The 18,702-nt window shown below is 40.6% G+C and overlaps 1 protein-coding gene across 2 annotated transcripts; it reads right to left on the bottom strand.

Annotated features, from left to right (window-relative positions):
* Window positions 1-2,045: 2,045 nt before the first annotated feature.
* Window positions 2,046-10,261, bottom strand: LOC125150632 (bile acid-CoA:amino acid N-acyltransferase-like). Of its 2 annotated transcripts, XM_047830763.1 has the most exons (4): window positions 9,865-10,261; window positions 9,601-9,723; window positions 6,101-6,303; window positions 2,046-2,960 (listed from the first exon to the last, which is right to left on the bottom strand). In XM_047830763.1, the coding sequence occupies exons 1-4, from the start codon at window positions 10,064-10,066 to the stop codon at window positions 2,364-2,366; spliced, it is 1,125 nt and encodes a 374-aa protein (XP_047686719.1). In that variant the 5' UTR covers window positions 10,067-10,261; the 3' UTR covers window positions 2,046-2,363. The 2 variants fall into 2 exon arrangements, with proteins under 2 accessions (XP_047686719.1, XP_047686718.1); XM_047830762.1 differs by having other exon boundaries at window positions 9,601-10,261.
* Window positions 10,262-18,702: the final 8,441 nt, after the last annotated feature.

The following is an 18,702-nucleotide window of genomic DNA, read 5'->3' as shown; positions in this document are numbered from 1 at the left end:
CCCACATTCTCACAGTCCTGGGCACAGAAGGCAGCTAAGAGCTGATGGCCAGCAGGTCGGCCCTGGGATCATCATGGTGTAGTGTAAGCTGACCCTTTAGCATAGGATATGGGGTATATGCATCTACCAGGGACCTGACAGAAGACACGACTTACACTCAGAGAATTTGCAAGGGCAATAAAAGCCAAGTGGAGCAAATGCAGAGAGTGAGAGTGGGTTGGCCAGCTGGCCTGGACCATGCCAAAAGGACAGGTACATCGATGTACATAAAAGGCCAATGCCTGGAGATCAGACTAGTTACATTACTAAAAGGTTAGATAAGCTGGTCAAGAATGTTATTTGATCTGCATTCATGCCAATCTTTGTAGCAGTGATACTGAAAAACTATGTGGAAAAAAAACACAGAACCTTCTTGGTTTTGAAAAGCCATAAAATACAGGGCACACCTAGTTGGCTCAGTTGGGAGAGCATGCGACTCTTCAGCTCAGGGTTGTGAGTTTGAGCCCCATGTTGGGGGGAGAGATTAGTTAAAAAATAAAATATTAAAAAAAAAAAAAGAAAACCCATAAGCCAGAAATCAAGGGATATATATCAGACCAAACACTAACAGCATACCTCATAAACATAGTCATTCTTCTTAAAATCCAAAACAGGAAACAAAATAATTATACCCATAGGGCACCTGAGTGGCTCAGTCGATTAAACATCTGACTTCAGCTCAGGTGATTATCTTAGTTTGTGAGGTCTAGTCCTGCTTAAGGTGAGCTCAAGCCTCACTTCGGGTGAGCCCCACTTCTCTCCCTCTCTGCCCCTCGCTCATCTGTGCCCTCTCTCTCTCAAAAAATAAAAATAATAATTATAATAATTATACCCATTAAACCCACTATGATAGCTATTATGTAGCGTATGGCATATACAACTAATGCATATAACATCTAACATATATAGTTGTTAGCATATAGCACAGGAGATATTAGCCATTGCAATTACACGATTATTATAGCCAAAGGAGTGACGTATTCTAATTGACTAGGTCTGGGAGATGTGAAAACTTATCTGAATGAGAAAGGAGAGGCTAGTAGCCTCAGTCATACTGAATGGAATAATTTTATGACCAACATAGGGAATATCAGACATCAAATAAAAGAAAAAGAGTTTAGGCAGATACAATGAAGTGTCCCCATGTGACTTCTATTCTAATTCCTCACTGGCTCCCCCATCACACCTACAAAATCATTTAAATATGTTTTTTGCTGGTTTATCTTCACTTGATTATCTACTAATCACCTTTCACATCCATCCATTGCAATTCAGTAGCTCAGGAATATTTGGATGGTGACTTGCCCCTTAGAGAATGTGTACTTGGACAAAGTAATCTGGATTGTTCTAAACCCAGGGTCATCAAACTGTGCCCTGTGAGCCAAATCCAGCCTACAGCCTGTTTTTCTGCTGCCCAGAAGCTAAGAATGGCTTTTACCGTTTAGATACTCGGAAAAAAATGAAAAGAAAATTACTATTGTGTGACATGTTAAAATTATATGAAATGCAAATGTCAGTGTCCATAAAGAAAATCTAATTGGAACAGAGCCACAGTCATTCATTACAGCCTGTGCTGCCTTTGTGCTTTAATGGAAGAACCCAGTAATAATGACAGAGACTTTACGTATGGCCCACAAAGCCAAAAATATTTGCTATCTAGTACTTCATAGAAACAGTTTGCCAGCCCCTATGGTACACAATCCACACCCTCATGGCTCCTTTCCTAAAATGCAATTCTGTGAATCTCAGATTGTTTCTTTCTTAAAATGCTGTATGTTTAGACACAAAAATTATTTCATTTTATTAGCATTTGTTGAATTTATTGTAGACCGACTCAATCATGTTACCTCCACATCAGCTTCCATATTGCCTTAAAATAATGCTCTAGTTTTTCAGTGACAATGATGTAACCATGAGCCATGAGCATATTTTCAATGAGAAATCTAAACATATTGAATTTGAGTTTTAAGAAATCAGCAAATATGAGCACCTGATTCTACACACGTCTGTTTTATAAACCAGGGGATTCTGTAGTTCATTTTGGTAACTTTCTTCCTCCAGAGAATTGCTATTATAATCATAAACTGGAAAATTTTAGGGCAGGTAGAGCCCTAAATTTATTTTTCGGAATAGAAACTCCTCTGTGTATGATGCTGGATTAAGTGGGAACCATTTTTCCCTTTCCAAGTCAAGACATGACCATTGCCATCCTCTTGCTTTCTTTTATTATAACCTCCCGCAATAAGAGGTCAAAGACATTGTTCCATGAAAATCAAGTGAAGGTCTGATATTGCTTCTCTATTTCTCAGGAACATTTTCTCTTCTCAGAGCTGACTGGTCACAACTGGAATGAGATGCTTCCTGAGAAACTTCTGGATCTCCTTCCAAGAATGCTCCTGTGCAGCTGCATGCAGGGTCACCTCTCCTCCCCACTGCATGAACAGGTGGAGTTTGGAGAGCTTTGAGGCACAGCACAGTGGGGAATAGGGAGGCTCTAACATGTGGCCTGCCCCGGGGTAAGATAGCAGGGTCCAATTGTCCTTCCCATTTCTCCTCAACTGTTCTGTGGCTTGCTCAGCATATGCTTTGCTGTTGATACTCTTATCATCTTCTCCCACAATGAAGAGGAAATGTCCCTGGGCCTTTTCAATGGGGAGAAAAAAGGTCTCACTGGCTTTACTTCTAGCTTCCTCAAAACAATACTGGAACTGTGCTAACCCTAAGGCATTGATAGATACTAACTGTGGAGAGAAGGACAAGGGCTGACTAATTTGACCACGATATACCTGTGGAGTGCTAAATACAAAGTTGGGTCCATTAATAAGCACGGTGGCTATGACCTGTTTTAGGTGAATAGCCATGGAGAGTCCAATCTCTGCTCCTTTGCTTATGGAAACTATCCCAATGCCTGGGCCAAGGACCTAAAAATAATGAAAATGAGACATTGATTTTATCCACCATTTAGCAAAACCCTACCATCTCAAACAACCAAAGAACTTGAATGGCCAATCGGAATCAAGCAAGGACTAATCCCACCTACATGCCCAGTTCTAGAGTTCTGAAATATGTAATGTATGTTCAAAGGAAATACTCCTTCAAGAATATGTCAGGCTTTCCAAATTAAATACTATGAATTCAGCATGGTGTTAGGTGCTGAGTTTAAAATGCCCTAAAGAAATACCAATGTAGTAGGGAAAAGAAGAAAAGGGCACATAACTACTGTGAATAGTATGAGTCAAGGTATAGCTGATTGGTAAACTTTGTTGTATCAATACTGGGGTCTCTAAAGGTCATAGGAAAGGCACTCTGTAGGAAAAGACTGAGTTAAAAAGGTAAAATTAGTAAAACAGAGCATTGAAACATGAACAGAGGATTCTACATCTGCTGTGGTTTCCACAGAAGGTTTCTCCTTTGGAGAAAGGTTTCATGAAGGAGCCTTGGCTCAGCTTCCTCTTCCCTGGTCAGTCACCAAGCAGGCATTTTTAGATCGTCCACCCTGTACTAACCACTGGGGGACACTGAGGGGAAAAAGGCACAAATCATCTCTTACCATCAAGGAACTCACTACCAGGTGGAGAGACAGGAGGGCAAAAACAGACAATTAGAGTAGCTTACAAATTCTGCAATATAAGAATGCATAGGCAAGACTGCCAACCCAGATTATCAGGGAATAAAGGCAGGATCAGAGAAAGATTCTCAAAGGAAATAGGCTATGAATTGGGTTTTTATATTTAAAAAATTTGAGTTGGGGCACCCAAGTGGCTCAGTCAGTTAAGTGACTGACTCTTGATTTCAGCTCAGGTCATGATCTCATGGTTAGAGGGATCAAGCCCCACATTGAGCCACACATCAGGCTCCATGTTGACAGTGCAGAGCCTGCTTGGGATTCTCTCTCTTTCCCTCTCTCTCTGCCCCTACCCTGTTCTCTTTCTCTCAAGATAAATGAATTAATTTTAAAAAATGGGAACAAACAAGAAGGAATGGTATTCTATGCTATGTATAGGCTCACGAACAGGAGCCATTCTCTTATTTTGAGGGGCATGTATCCAGTCCCAAGGGATAAGTTCTGATGGATCTGAACCTAGTCCCCTTTTCTATGTATGTTTTCAGGCTCTCTTATAAGGCCAGTACATTCTACCTAAGATCCTACCCTGCATATTAAGTGGGGTGACGTGAATCATCTCCTTTTGAATTAAAAAGAGCTCTCAAGCTCTGAAGTTCTAGGTCTTAATAGAAAAGATATAGAGTCACATCACTGCAATGAGAGATGAGAACCCAGAAAAGATCTGGCCAGGGAAGACAAAGTAAAAGGAAGTATAACATGCATGAACAATATGGTATAACAAAATGACACAGCTATCTGCAGCCTTTTGGCAGAACACTAACTCTCGTTACAATTTCTGCCACCAAATTTGGGATCAGGGATTTTAGGATGCTTAAAATCAACAGATGGAGAAATAAGACCTACAAGGAATTGAAAGATCTGTGGTCTATCCTCCCACAGAAGAGAGCATGAAGCAGGTTTAGTGCAAGTACCAACAGCCTAGGAAAGAAATCTGGTTTCCAGGTCTCGTTTAGTCATTGACTATCTAAGTGACATTGGTAAGATTACTGATAAAGAAGTCATGCAGCAAGTATAAGAGGAATCACGCTAAGAAAGTGAAAAACCGAATCACACAGCCTCTTCATCTCTCAACTAAGTTAAGCAGAAGCTCAGCACAGTCACATTGCCTATTTGATAGCTCCAGGACAACTCCATTATATGCATCAAAAATAGTTTTTTAAAAATTCAATGCATTGGGGCACCTGGGTGGCTGAGTTGGTTAAGTATCCAACTTGAGCTCAGGTCATGATCTAACAGTTTGTGAGTTCAAGCCCCACGTCGGGCTCTGTGCTGACAGCTCGGAGCCTGGAGCCTGCTTCAGGCTCTGTGTCTCCTCCTCTCTCTGCCCTTCCCCTGCTCATGCTCATGCTCATGTTCTGTCTGTCTGTCTCTCTCTCTCTCTCTCTCTCTCTCTCTCTCTCTCTCAAAAATAAATAAACATTAAAAATAATTAAAGATAAAATAAAAAGTAAAAATTCAAAGCATCAATAGATTGTCAGTGATCATTGCCCATCTAATTACTACAATTCTAATCATATTTTGGTGATCCTGATATAAAATAGGATGTGGTACAGAGACTTAATTTTACTTAGATCAATTCTTTTTAAGCAAAAAATATTAGCTGGGGCACCTGGGTGGCTCAGTCAGTTAAGCAGCTGACTTTGGCTCAGGTCATGATCTCATGATCTGAGTTTGAGACCCACGTTAGGCTCTTGTGCTGGCAGCTTGGAGCCTAGAGCCTGCTTTGAATTTTGTGTCTCCCTCTCTCTCTGCCCCTCCCCCTCGTACTCTGTCTCTCTCTTAAAAATAAACATTAAAAAAAGATAAAAACATTGCAATTAGCAAGGGCTAACATGCAGCAACCCTACAGTAGCAGCAAATCACATTTTAAAATTTAAAGAAGGTATAGACTAGAAAGAACTATAGCATTATTTTTAAGGCCTCTCAAATAGCTAAAAATGCAGACTCACTCCTCAAGAAAGACAGACTATCTTTCTGGTGAAGTCTGGTGATTAAATAATTATCAGAGAGGTGACGATAATAAATACATTTATTGAGGGTGTAGTATTGCCAGTGACTCTAGTGAACACTTTGCTTGTGTTATCCCCTTAGATAATTCTCACAAGAGCCTTACAAAATAGCACCACTGCCATAGTATTTAATAGATGAAGAAACTGAGAATTAGAGCATGTTAGTAGCTCGCCCAGATTCCCACAACCAGATGGGATGGAGCCAGAAAGGCAACCCATTTCTGTCTGAATCTAAAGCCATTGCATTTTGATTCCATCATGGACACAGGCTAACTTCCCATTTTGTCTTTCTGAGCAGAAGACATTGGGTGTGAAAGAAATCATGTGAATAATATGGGTATGTATATAGAATCATACTTGGAAGTTAAAGGGTCACAGAGTGTTATGGTTATTTAAAACAGGAACTGAAAGAAAAGGCAAAAATTACCTTTGGATGTCTCAGGAGAAAGTTGACAGCTTCTTCAAAATATTCTAACTCTATTTTTTCTGGGTGCAAAGGCAGATCTTCATAGTCACAGTAGGCCAAGGCCAACGCAGCAAAGCCATGACTGGCCAGGAGACTGGCTCGGTATTCAATCAGCCCACCAATATCAGCAAACAAGTCAATTACCCCTGGGAAACGGCCCTCTCCTGAAAAAGAACAAAACAAAACAGCACTGGATATGAAGGGAAGGGAAGGAAAAAGGAAGAAAAATACGACAACACAAAGAAATACATCACAAATCGTGGAATTGACATATAAATTTTCAATGGAATCCCTAAATTTTCAGGGACAGAATTAATTCTGGGACAGAATTAAAGCTGATTGAATACACTAATGCAACACAATATCAGGAAGTTTGATTGGGAAACCTGTTCACTGACATGCTTCATCTCTGTAGCCAAGGACTACTGGGGACTCATAGTGGCTCATTTCTATAGTACTGAGTAAAGAAAGCCATTGAAATTAGGCAAGCACTTTTTAATCTATGAAGAGGTACACAATTAGGCTTTAGGACACCAATGAAGGTCCTGAGATTACACGCAAAATATATGTTTATATGTGCACGTTACTAATGAAAGCCTCTATGGATTTAATTGGGTTCTCAAAGTATATATGACTCAAAAAAAAAAAAAAAGGCTTCAAAAGTATATGACTCCAAAAAGTGAATTGAAATGATTATTAGCTATAATCCTGACTTAACACTGCTCTTTACATTAATCTGACTACACTCAAGCAGATGTAAATGATGAGGCTTTCATGCAGTAACACTGTTTATTCACTGCAGCTTAACACATGGCAAAAAGTAGAGGTGCTCAGAGTATCATTCTATACTCACTCTCTGTGTAGGCAACTTGTTTCCTAAATAAAGCAAGGTTCACACACTGAAAAAAAATTTATGATGCGCTACTGGGGGCATTCTATTCTTGTGTAAGTGATTTTAGCTAAGGAAGACTGGCCCCATCCACATTTGAAAAGAGTGACTTGGGGATGCCTGGCTGGCTCAGTTGATAGAGTGTGCGACTCTTGATCTTGGGGTTGTGAGTTCAAACCCCATGGTGGGTGTAGAGACTACTTAAAAATAAAAAATATTTTAAAAAAAGAAACAAGTGACTTGATTTAAAGGAATATTGGGAATTTTCAAAAGAAAACATTGCTGTGTTTCCTTATGTTGAGAGAAGAAATAAAATGATACTAAATATATCTTGGCTTTAAAATATACCACTTGTTAGGGCGCCTGGGTGGCTCAAGTTGGTTAAGCATCCGACTTCGGCTCAGGTCATGATCTCACAGTCTGTGAGTTTGAGCCCCGCGTCGGGCTCTGTGCTGACAGCTCAGAGCCTGGAGCCTGCTTTGGATTCTGTGTCTCCCTTTCTCTCTCTGCCCTTCCCCCCACCCCTCAAAAATAACCATTAAAAATTTTTTTTGTTAATTAAAAATAGAACTACCTTCAACCCAGCAACTGCATTATTAGGTATTTATCCAAAGGATACAAAAATGTTGATTCGAAGGGGCACATGCACCCAATGTTTATAGCAGCACTATCGACAATAGCCAAAGTATGGAAAAAGCCCAAACGTCCCTCAAATGATGAATGGATAAAGAAGATGTGATATACATATACAATGGAATATTACTTGGCGATAAAAAAGAATGAAATCTTGCCATTTGCAACAATGTGGATGGAACTAGTGTATTACGCTACGTGAAATAAATCAGTCAGAAAAAGACATATCATATGATTTTACTCAAATGCGGAATTTAAGAAATAAAACACACAAACATAGGGGAAGGGAAGGAAAAACAAAATAAAAACAGAGAGGGAGACAAACCATAAGAGACTCTTAAATACAGAGAACAAACTGAGGGTCGCTGGAGGGGTGTTGGGTGGGGGCATGGACTAAATGGGTAAGGGGCACTTAGGAAGACACTTGTTGGGATGAGCACTGGGTATTATATGCAAGTGATGAATCACTAAATTCTACTCCTAAAACCATTATAAAAAAAGAGTACTGAGCCTCTTATCCTAGAAGAATGTCATAGTTGAGAACCACTTTGAGACCTGACTCATTCTCTTTTGGCCCCCACAGAACAAGGAGGACACGAGCATGTGCGGTGTCCAAGAGGATTCACAAATAGCACCCTCTAAACCAACACATCATCCCAACGTGGGAGGCCTGCACCAATATTAAATTTTTCATTGAAGTGGAATAATAGAGGCACAGACGTTTGTGTCACTCACTGATCCCCACACACAATAATCTTGCCTATATGCTAATTACTGGGTGTAAACATATTCAAATTTGTCCAAACAACTAAATGGGTCATGATGACTTTGGAAAGGGAAGTTTTTATTCCTTCTACGTCGTCTATAACTCTATGCTGTTGGAAACCACTTCTACCACTTCAAGCTTCCTCAATCCATCTCAGTTCTACTAAGTGATTATGTTTTTATTTTTTTAATGTTTATTTTTGAGAGAAAGAGAGAGAGAGAGAGAGAGAGCAGGGGAGGGGCAAAGAGAGAGGGAGACAGAGGATCTGAAGGGGGTTCCACGCTGCTCAATGGGGACTCAAATCCATGAACTGTGAGATCACTGAGCCGAAGTGGGATGCTTGACTGACTGGGGCACCCAGGCACTCTGTGATTATGTTTTTAAAAGCAGAGAGAGAGGCATACATCCTGGCAATACGATGGCTGTGTCCCAGATCAAATCATGTGTCTGCAGAAGGGGGCCTCAGACACTCCTGAAACCTGGACCTGCCATGAGCAACTTCTGGAAAACTAACTTTGCTTCATTCAGTCCCACAATAAACCCTGATAAATGTACCAGTAGATGTTTTGAACCACTTACTGATATGTGGAGATCACTATGAGAAACTATGTGTATTCTGGTAAGTTGTATAGCCATTAAGAAGCATGTTGTATTTTCCGCAGATTTGTGGAATACTGTATAAATATGAAATATTTATGGAACTAGAGAATATAAAGTTTCTTTGCATCCTCTATATTTGTTGCAGTATTTCACTCCATAATATCATCAGCTTATTGCATGCGATGACCTATGCCTAAACTGAAACTCAGACAGGACAAAACCCCCAAGAGAAGCTGGGATACAGTTCCATGATATCAGGATAGGGGTCTTCAGATAGTCAGGCTTCAATATAGAAGGATTTCACATAAATCCAAAGCTATGGGAAACCCATAATGCAGGGACTTCATAAACTACATGTAGTCATATCCTTAGAAAAGCTCCAGAATTGTTGAGATCAAACTTGAGTTGGAATGGGGCATCACCATATTCTTGTTCTGACCCAGAATTAACCCTGATTCTACGGCTGGCAAGGATTACACTATGTACTATCCATATCCAAGTTAAACCTCTAGAAGGATGAGGCATTCAAAAGAGGAAACACGAGGATAACAGTACCAGGTTAATTCTACTCACCAGGAGGGAGAAAGAGGGCTCCCCGAAGGTGGCCTTCTTGAACTTGGATCCGTGTGACACCAGGTGCTCTGTACCACCTCTCCAAAGTCACGCTGACTTTTGGATCAGTGGCAGCAATCTGGGCTAATGGTAAATTTGAATCATAAAGTTTTATCTGGACCAGGAAGGGGCTAGTCATCACATCTCTTTTCATCAATTTAGTTAAAAATTTTTCAGGTTTCAGGGACCAGAAGAGACCCATGGGGTGGACTCCTATATAGTCACCTCCAAGTGAAGGAGCATGATCCAGGTCTACCTCACCAACTTCACTGGCCTTATAGTAGGCTTGAGAATGAAACAGGTTCCCCTTTTCATCTTCCAATGTTGCCTGAAAAATCACTATCTGAGAGGGACGCAGGCCTGTAGCTCGGATGTGCACTGGCTCATCAGTCAGCGTGCTTGCAGGGGTAGCTGTCAGCTGAATCATTGTTACAATGTGGCACCTTGAAGATTCTTCAAGTAATGCTTTGAGTAAACCCTGGATATATATAAAAAAAAAATGGGATAATGAAATAAGACAGTGATAAGGTTAATGAGAGGTGAACTGGAACAGAAATCAGGATGCTTGGGATTCAGCTCTAACCCTCCAGTTGTTTAGCAAATATACTGATATAATCTTCAAGTATTAGATACCTGAGAGCTTTCAACGAATTTATAGAATACATAAAACAAGTAGATAAGTTTTATAATCATTATGAACCAGGGTGGAGGAAGCAGCAGCCAAAATATGCATGAATGGTATCAACATATCCAAGGAAGATATCGCAATCGGCCACCAGAACCCTTGGAAAATTAGATGCAGTGGAGGATAAGAGTGAGATGTGCAGTTGAAAAGGGGAGCTTGTTAAATATCTATATATATATGGAACTGGTGACTTCACTACTAATCCCCTTCCCACATCCTTCAGACAGAATGCCTGGCATCTAAGAATTCATGTCTAACAGAGTATTAAAAAAACAGACAAAGCTTCTCAAAAGTATGAAAATAAAATCTTTGGGAAGAGCAAGGAGGCTGACATATGTATTATTCCCTAAAGAAAAAATATTCCTGGCTTCAGAGTTAGGATTTACCCAGTCCTAAGCAAAACCAGGCACTGACCAGCCCTTCAGACACCCCAAAATTTGCTGGGCTTTTTATAACTTCCATCTTAAAAATTAGGGAATGCCTCTCTCCTTTGGTTAGTGTGAAGAAAGCCACAAAAATGACCATTATTCCCATTCTAATAACCTAAAATTATCTGTATAAAAACAAAATCAATTTAAAAAAATTTTTAAAGCTTATTAGATTGTCAGGAATCTAAATAAATTAAACTCTAGTGAGTAACAAACTCATCATAGGAGAGAGAAAACTTTCTCTTCTACAGAGTGACTTTTATTTATGACAAAGCAGCAAAAAAGAAATGCCCATCAAAAAAATAAGGAGAAATCAAAAATAAGGAGAAAGTATAATGGATGTGTGTGGGCTGGTTTGATAGATTCGAATCCTGAGAAACTCCAGCCAGAGTCTTTCTCCAAGTGCCAACTCTTTAGGACCTGGCCATGTGCTCTAGGACAATACATCAAAGAATGGGAGCAGAGACATGAGCCAAGAGAAATCTGTCTGCAGGTCTTCGGAAGAAGCAAGGCAGCTAACTTCCAAAAGATAGGGAAGAATAGCAAAATAGAGAGATTTCCCCAGGCTCAGAAAGCCAGGACCTGGGACTGCAGAGCAAAGAAATGTCCTTGGTGACCCTCCTTCCAGAAGAATTATAAATCAGAGGGAAATATCCTACAGTTAGAAAAGCTAGCAACCTGGCCACAAAAACCAAAGACATCTCCAGAAGTTCAGCAATGGTTAGGCACCAGTTTCTTCTGATGAGAAGAGCCTAATTTCATATCCCAAACTATGTGAAGCCAGGGGTACGCTGAATCAGATAAAGCTGAGACAAAGCCCAGATCCAGCTGGACTACAGGTCAGCCCCTAATTCTACCATTCTGACAGAACAGGGCTTTGCTCTTTTCTTGAGGTAAATATGACTTAGTCTACTCTTTTTTCTTTTTTTTAATGTTTATTTATTTTTGAGAGAAAGACAGAGCGTGAGTGGGGAGGGGCAGAGAGAAAAGGAGACACAGAATCCGAAGCAGGCTCCAGGCTCTGAGCTGTCAGCACAGAGCCTAATGCAGGGCTCAAACCCACAAACCGCGAGGTCATGACCTGAGCCAAAGTTGGTTGCTCAACCGACTGAGTCACCCAGGTGCCCCTAGTCTTTACTTTTATATGAAATATCTGGGGTATAATAAAAAAAAATTACAAGGTGCAACAGAAGCAACAAAATCAACCCATATTCATGATGAGAGCAAACAATCAGTAGGAAAGGGCACAGAAATAGACAAGAGAGTGGATTTATCACGCAGGAACTTTGAACTGACTACAATAGAATGCTATTCAGGAAAAGAAAACAATCGAATTACTGATAAATACAATAACTGGGAGGAATCACAAGAGAATTATGCCACTCCCAAATGATTACATATTGTATGATTCCATTTATATAACATTCTTGAAATGACAAAGTTATTTATTTGTTTGCTTATTTGTTTGTTTTTAGAGAGAGAGCAAGTGGAGAAGAGGGGCAGAGGGAGAGAGAGAAAGAATCATAAGCAGACTCCACGCTCAGCATGGAGCCTGATGCAGGGCTCGATCCCACAACCCTGCGATCATGACCTGAGCCAAAATCAAGAGTCAGACACTCAAACGACTGAGCCACCCAGCTGCCCTTTGAAACAACAAAGTTAGAGAAATGGAGAACAGATGAGTGGTAGTGGTTGCCAAGGTTCAAGGATTGGGTTGGGAGGAGATGTCTATAAAAGGACACCATGAAGGATCCTTGTGTTCATAAGAATATTCTGTATCCTGATTGTATCAAGGTCAATATCCTTGTGACACTGTACTACAGTTTTGCAAGATTTTACCATTAGGGGAAGCTGGGTAAAGGGTACATGTGTTCTCTCTGTATTATTTCTTACATATGTGGTAAATCTACCATTACCCCAAAATAAAAGCTTAGTTAAAAAAAATAACTGTGATAAAAATGCTAAAGGATCAAGTAGAAAAGGCAGACAAAATTTTTGAGAATTTCATCTGGGCATGAAAGTTGTAGAGAAGAACCAAATGGAAAATCTAGAAATAAAAAATACAAGAATAAAAATGAAGAATTACTAGATAGACTTCATAGAAGACTAGAAAACAACAGCAGAGTAAAGGACCAGACTAAATTGCAACAAAGAAAAAAGGGTATAAAAGAAAAACAGAGCACTTGAGACGTGTGGAACAACATCAGATTCTACTATGTGTGTAATTGGTGCCTCAGAAAGACAGGGGAGAGAAAGGCACAGAAAAAAAGTTTTAAAAAATAGTAATGGAGAGGCACCTATGTGGCTAAGTTGGTTGAGCATCCGACTCTTTTTTTTTTTTTTGGTGCAAAAAGATGATTTTTTTAAAGCACATGGACAGGACCCATGGGCAGAAAGACAGAAAGAGCTGCCCCAGGACCATGAGAAGAGACTGGTTCGAGCAACCGACTCTTGATTTTGGCTCAGACCATGATCTCATGGTTACTGCGTGGGCAAGAGCCCCTCGGTCAGGCTCTGTTCTGACCATGCAGAGCCTGCTTGGGATTCTCACTCTCCCTCTCTCTCTACCCCTCCTGCCTCCCTCCCTGACCCCTGCACTCTCAAATGAATAAACTTTAAGAAAATAAATATTGACTGAAATTTTCCCAAAATTGTTGAAAAATATCTTGCCACAATTACAAGAAACTCAGCAAACCAGAAGGAGGACAAACACTAAGAACACCACAACTGCAGCATTGCCTATTATCATTAGTTAAGCTAATGATAATAAAATATAAAAAGCAAATATTAAAAGCAGCCAGAGAGGGGCGCCTGGGTGGCTCAGTCGGTTAAGGTTAAGCGGCCGACTTCGGCTCAGGTCATGATCTCACGGTCCGTGGGTTCGAGCCCCGCGTCGGGCTCTGTGCTGACAGCTGAGAGCCTGGAGCCTGTTTCAGATTCTGTGTCTCCCTCTCTCTGACCCTCCCCTGTTCATGCTCTGTCTCTCCCTGTCTCAAAAATAAATAAAACGTTTAAAAAAATAATAAAAGCAGCCAGAGAAAAATGGAAACCTTACATATAGGAGAATTAACAACATAAATAATGTTTGACTTCCCATCACAAGCAATGGAAGCCAGAAGACAATAAATTTTTTAAATGCTTAAAAGAAAACATAAAAACTCCAAAATTCTCTATCTAGCAAAAATACACTTCAAAAATGAAGGCAAAATAAAGACATTTCCAGGAGGTGGGGAAATGGGAGACATTATGTCTGTGGTAGACCGACATTATAAGAAATGCTGAGTTGTTGGAGGGAAATTGGACCAGATGGACAACCAGATCTGTGGGAAAGGATGAAGACCACAAAAATGGTAATTATAGAAGCCCATTTAAAAACATCTTTAATATGTATACACACATATATGTGTGTGTGTGTGTGTATTTAAATGCAAGTAAGAGACTATATAAAATAAAAATAATAACAATGTCTTGTGGGGTTTACAGAATACACTGAAATAAAATATAATGACACAAAGGTGGGAATGGGGTAAATAGAATTAAACTGTTGTAAGATTATTATATATTACCTGCTATTTTTCGAGCAATACAAGATTATTTGCAGGCTGACTATAATTACTTAAAGGTACTGTTAGGAGCTCAGCTGAGCTCAGGGAGATAGAGAAAGCTGAGTGGCTATGTGTCAGAGTAGCTGATTAAACCAACAAGCCAAAAACAAGAGTGAAGCCTTTAATCACTTACTGTGATGGGAGAAAATGCCTGGGCAAGACGAGGCTCGATGGTCTGAAGTTGGTGGCTCAGCCAGAAGTGGGGGTGGGTTGTTGAGGGAGCTCCAAAGGATCCAGCAGTTCTGAGGTCAGGAGAGAGTGAGGGGAAGGGCTAGAAGTAGAAAAGAGCTAGGCGCTGAATCACAGTGAAAAGAAATGTCTTCAAGTATCCCTCCTCCTTGCATATAGAAACCTCAGCAGACACACCTTGACAAGAATTTGGACCCTGAACAGACCTGATATAAAGAGATCTACAATGGGCAGGGAAGGCAAATACGAGAAGAACATGATGGGCCTGAGTGACTAATGACTATGGAGACCAGTAACTGCTGAGTGGCTTAAGTCCTTGACTCCAACTTTTTCAAGAGGCTGCCATGCACTGACTGTACCCCAAAACTGGTGCTGGAAGGGGAGCTTTCTCCCATGATGCCTGCCAGCTAAAGCCTTTGTAATTGCCTATGGTCAGTTCTGGAAAATCATACATAGGTTTTTAACTAGGAGCTAGACTCCTCAGGTACATATTATATTCTATAGAGTCTCACACAGACACACACACACGCACACACATTTAAGCAACCCCAAAAGAAACAGATGTTTCATTTACTATGGCTGTGTAGTAAATCCCAAAATTTAAAGGCATACAATAGTGATTATGCTCATATATTCTGTGGGTTGGGAATCAGGACAGGGTTCAGTGAGATCAGTCATCAGTTGCAAAGACAACTTTTCAGAGACTGCTAAACCAACCTCCACAACTGTGTAAGTTTAAATCCTTAAGAGTTACAGATCAGCGGGATTGAGGAGGCTAAAGGAAAGATTATTTATCGTCAGTTGATATTTCAAGCAAGCCAAGTTCTGAAATCGCTGTTGGCTATACCATGTAAATCCTTGTACAATTCTAGAGAGAGGAGGCCAGTAACATGTGACAGCAGAACCTGGTAAGAGCAGGGTTGAAGAATAAATATGATAGCTTAATTATTCGAGAATAAGAAGAGAAACAGGGTGGTGGTTAAAGGAAGGGTCAAGTAGTTTGTCCTATCTTGGGTTGCTCGAGAAGCCTACCTTGAGGTAAGAACTCAAAACAAGTAGTGTATTTTGAGGGGGTTCCAGGAAACAGGAATGCAGAGGGACAATGGGAAGTATCCAATAAATGGTTAGCTAAGGGCTGAGTGGTAAGGCAGGAAAAAGCCTTAGTTTCCCACCACTTCCAGCCTGCCATGCTGAGAGGTAAAGCTGACTCTGGAGGCCCAATAAAACTATCAGGCAGAGGAATCCAAGGTCTGATGTTGTGAGTCAGGCCTGTGCACTAATGCCACTAGGGGAAGTATACACAGGCAAGGTATTGACAGTATCTGCTAACACGACAGTCTGGGTTGTTTTTTTTTGTTGTTGTTTTGTTTTTTGTTTCATTTATTTTGAGACAGTGTGGGTGTGTGTGTGATCTTCAGATGGGGCAGAGAAAGAGGAAGAGACAGAATTCCACGCAGGCTCCGCAATGTCAGTGCAGAGCCTGACACGGGGCTCGAACCCACGAACCGTGAGATCATGACCTGAGCTGAAATCAAGAGTCAGACACTTAACCAACTGAACCACCCAGGTGCCCCAGGATGAGTTTCTTTTAATGTCAGCCCCACATCAGGCTCTGCGCTGGGCATGGAGCCTGCTTGGGATTCTCTCTCTCTCTCTCTCTCTCTCTCTCTGCTCCTCCTCCCCTTCATATGTGCTCTATCATTCTCTCTCTCAAAATAAATAAACAAACTTAAAAATACAAGAAAAGAAAATCATCCTTCAAACAATATAAAAATGGGACCACAATTCAAAAGCCCAAACTAAGACAGTTTCTTCTATACTATTCTAGGAAGTCATCTTTAAAAAGAGGGAGAATTATTAATGGAGATATGGGGGAAGACTGAATAAAGAAAAGTTAATTTCAGAGAGGCTGTCATTCTCCCTCAGAAATATAAATTCTGGCTTGATATCTTCATAATCACAAGTTCCTGTGATATCCTTTCTAAACAAAATCCAACAGATAAGACATACCCTTATCTGAGCACTCTTTGAACTCCAAAGCTGAGATTACAAAATGAATAAAAAGACTATTTGTCCACATGAACTGCCAAATTCCAAACACTGAAAGTAAGAATCTAATTTTATGACTCACTCAAGACCTGAGACTTTAACCCATCTCCAACTAGCTCAGAAGAGAGAGCCCTGATTACAAACCAAAGTACCTGACTTTTTCCTCTTGAGCCTCCCTTTCCATCCCTAAAGGAAGAATGGCACTCCCTAGAGTTCTTATTAATCAAAACCCCAAATACATCTTTGCAATCTGACCAAACTAATACAAGAGAAGCACCGGCTTATGGCCCACTGTTTGCTCTAGTTTCCTATTAACTTTTAAAACGTATTGAACCCAGTCCCCTCCTATTTTCCCCTTTTTCATTCTCTATGCTTTCTAAACCTCTCCCTCTTAGGAATAGCACCTACATTTTACTCACATATTTTATTAATTTTTGTCATAAACAAATTGCTTGACCTTCATTGGCACCATTTGGCCATACCTTTGCTCTATAAATAAAGAAGTCAAGGACTTTGACTTACTACCAAAGAGTTCTGAACTGAGAATTGCAAATGTGGCCACAGTAACAGGCAACAAAATACTTGCTCTTGGGCCCACAATTTCTGCTTTGGGAATGTGGGCAACACCAAATCTCCCAGTCATTACCTCCCCCTCCTGAACTAATTCATAGGAGCTCTTGAGAGCCTACTTAATGCTATAGAATGGAGCATTAGTGTGTGGGAAATAAGGTTAGGAATTCCCTGAGTTTCCACCATGGGTTAACAAGGCATAAAGAATTAGAAAGCCACAGGATAAACACACTCAAGTTTGGGTAAACAAGATTAGGTAAACAGGGCAAAGTCTCCCAGTATAGGAGAAAGGTATAGGAACAGGAAATCTCAGGATGGAAGCATCCAAAATGAGGTAAACAAGATTAGGTATTCAGGGCAGAAATGCCCCCCACTTAGTACAATAGCAGAAAGCTGCTTTCATAGGAAGGAAGGACAAAAAAAAAAAAAAAAAAAGGAAAACAGGACTTTAGACAGGGCAGGGCAAAGTTGCCCAGAGTGGAGCCAATTAGCAAAAGAAAGGTGTCTTTTTGACCCTGAGGTAGCCTGCTCTGTCTTTCTTTACCTAGGCCAGTTTAGGTAAACAGAGGTGGTGCCTCATATCTGCTGTAAAAAACCTTCCATCCAGCTCCAGGATTTTGTTTTGTATTGACCCAAACTGCTAACACTGCGTATCTTCAAAACCCCCTTTTCCCCATGCCCATGAGTTAATGTTCATGGTTTCATTGTCTCTTTGTGCACATCCATCATGCTTGTAAGCCTTCTGATCCTAATAAAGATGGAGCAAGGACCTTACTCAGGGCCCATCTCCTCTCGGACATTAGCCTCTCTTGCATTTCAATTCTGCAGACGCTCTCTTGCTGGACAAGAGAGAACTCCAGACCCAGGGTCTACGACATAGTGGGATTTTACATGATAAGAAAATAAAAGCACTATTAAATCATTGAGCCCTTATTTATTTATTTGAGGTGACAGACAGAGCACTTTAAAAGTATGAGTTTAAGGGCACCTGGGTGACTCAGCCAGTTAAGCATCCTACTCTTGGTTTTGGCTCAGGTCATGATCTCACAGTTCATGGGTTCAAGCCTGCTGTCGGGCTCTGGGTTCTGTGCTGACAGTGCGGAGTCTGCTTTGGATCTTCTGTCTTCCTTTCTCTCTGCCTCTCCCCTACTCACTATCTCTCTCTCACAAAAATAAATAAATAAACGTTAAAAAAAAAATAAAAGTATGAACTTAAAGAAACTGTTAGTAAATTTATCTTCCTTAATTGTAAGGACTTCTGATCAGCCAAAAACTCCATGAAACACTTGAAAACACAGGCTGCTAACTTGCAGTAGACTTATATTACACATAAAATTTATTAAAAATTATTAAGCAGTGGGGGCACCTGGGTGCCTCAGTCAGTTAAGCATCAGACTTCAGCTCAGGTCATGATCTCATGGTTTGTGGGTTCGAGCCCCATGTCGGGCTCTGTGCTGACAGCTCGGGGCCTGGAATCTGCTTTGGACTCTGTGTCTCCCTCTCTCTCTGCCACTCTCACATTCTGTCTCTCTTTCTC

The sequence above is a fragment of the Prionailurus viverrinus genome, chromosome D4 (assembly GCF_022837055.1).
Source record: "Prionailurus viverrinus isolate Anna chromosome D4, UM_Priviv_1.0, whole genome shotgun sequence".
Taxonomy (NCBI): domain Eukaryota; kingdom Metazoa; phylum Chordata; class Mammalia; order Carnivora; family Felidae; genus Prionailurus; species Prionailurus viverrinus.
Note: the sequence above shows the minus strand (reverse complement) of the source record. Positions and strands in the feature narration are given on the sequence as shown.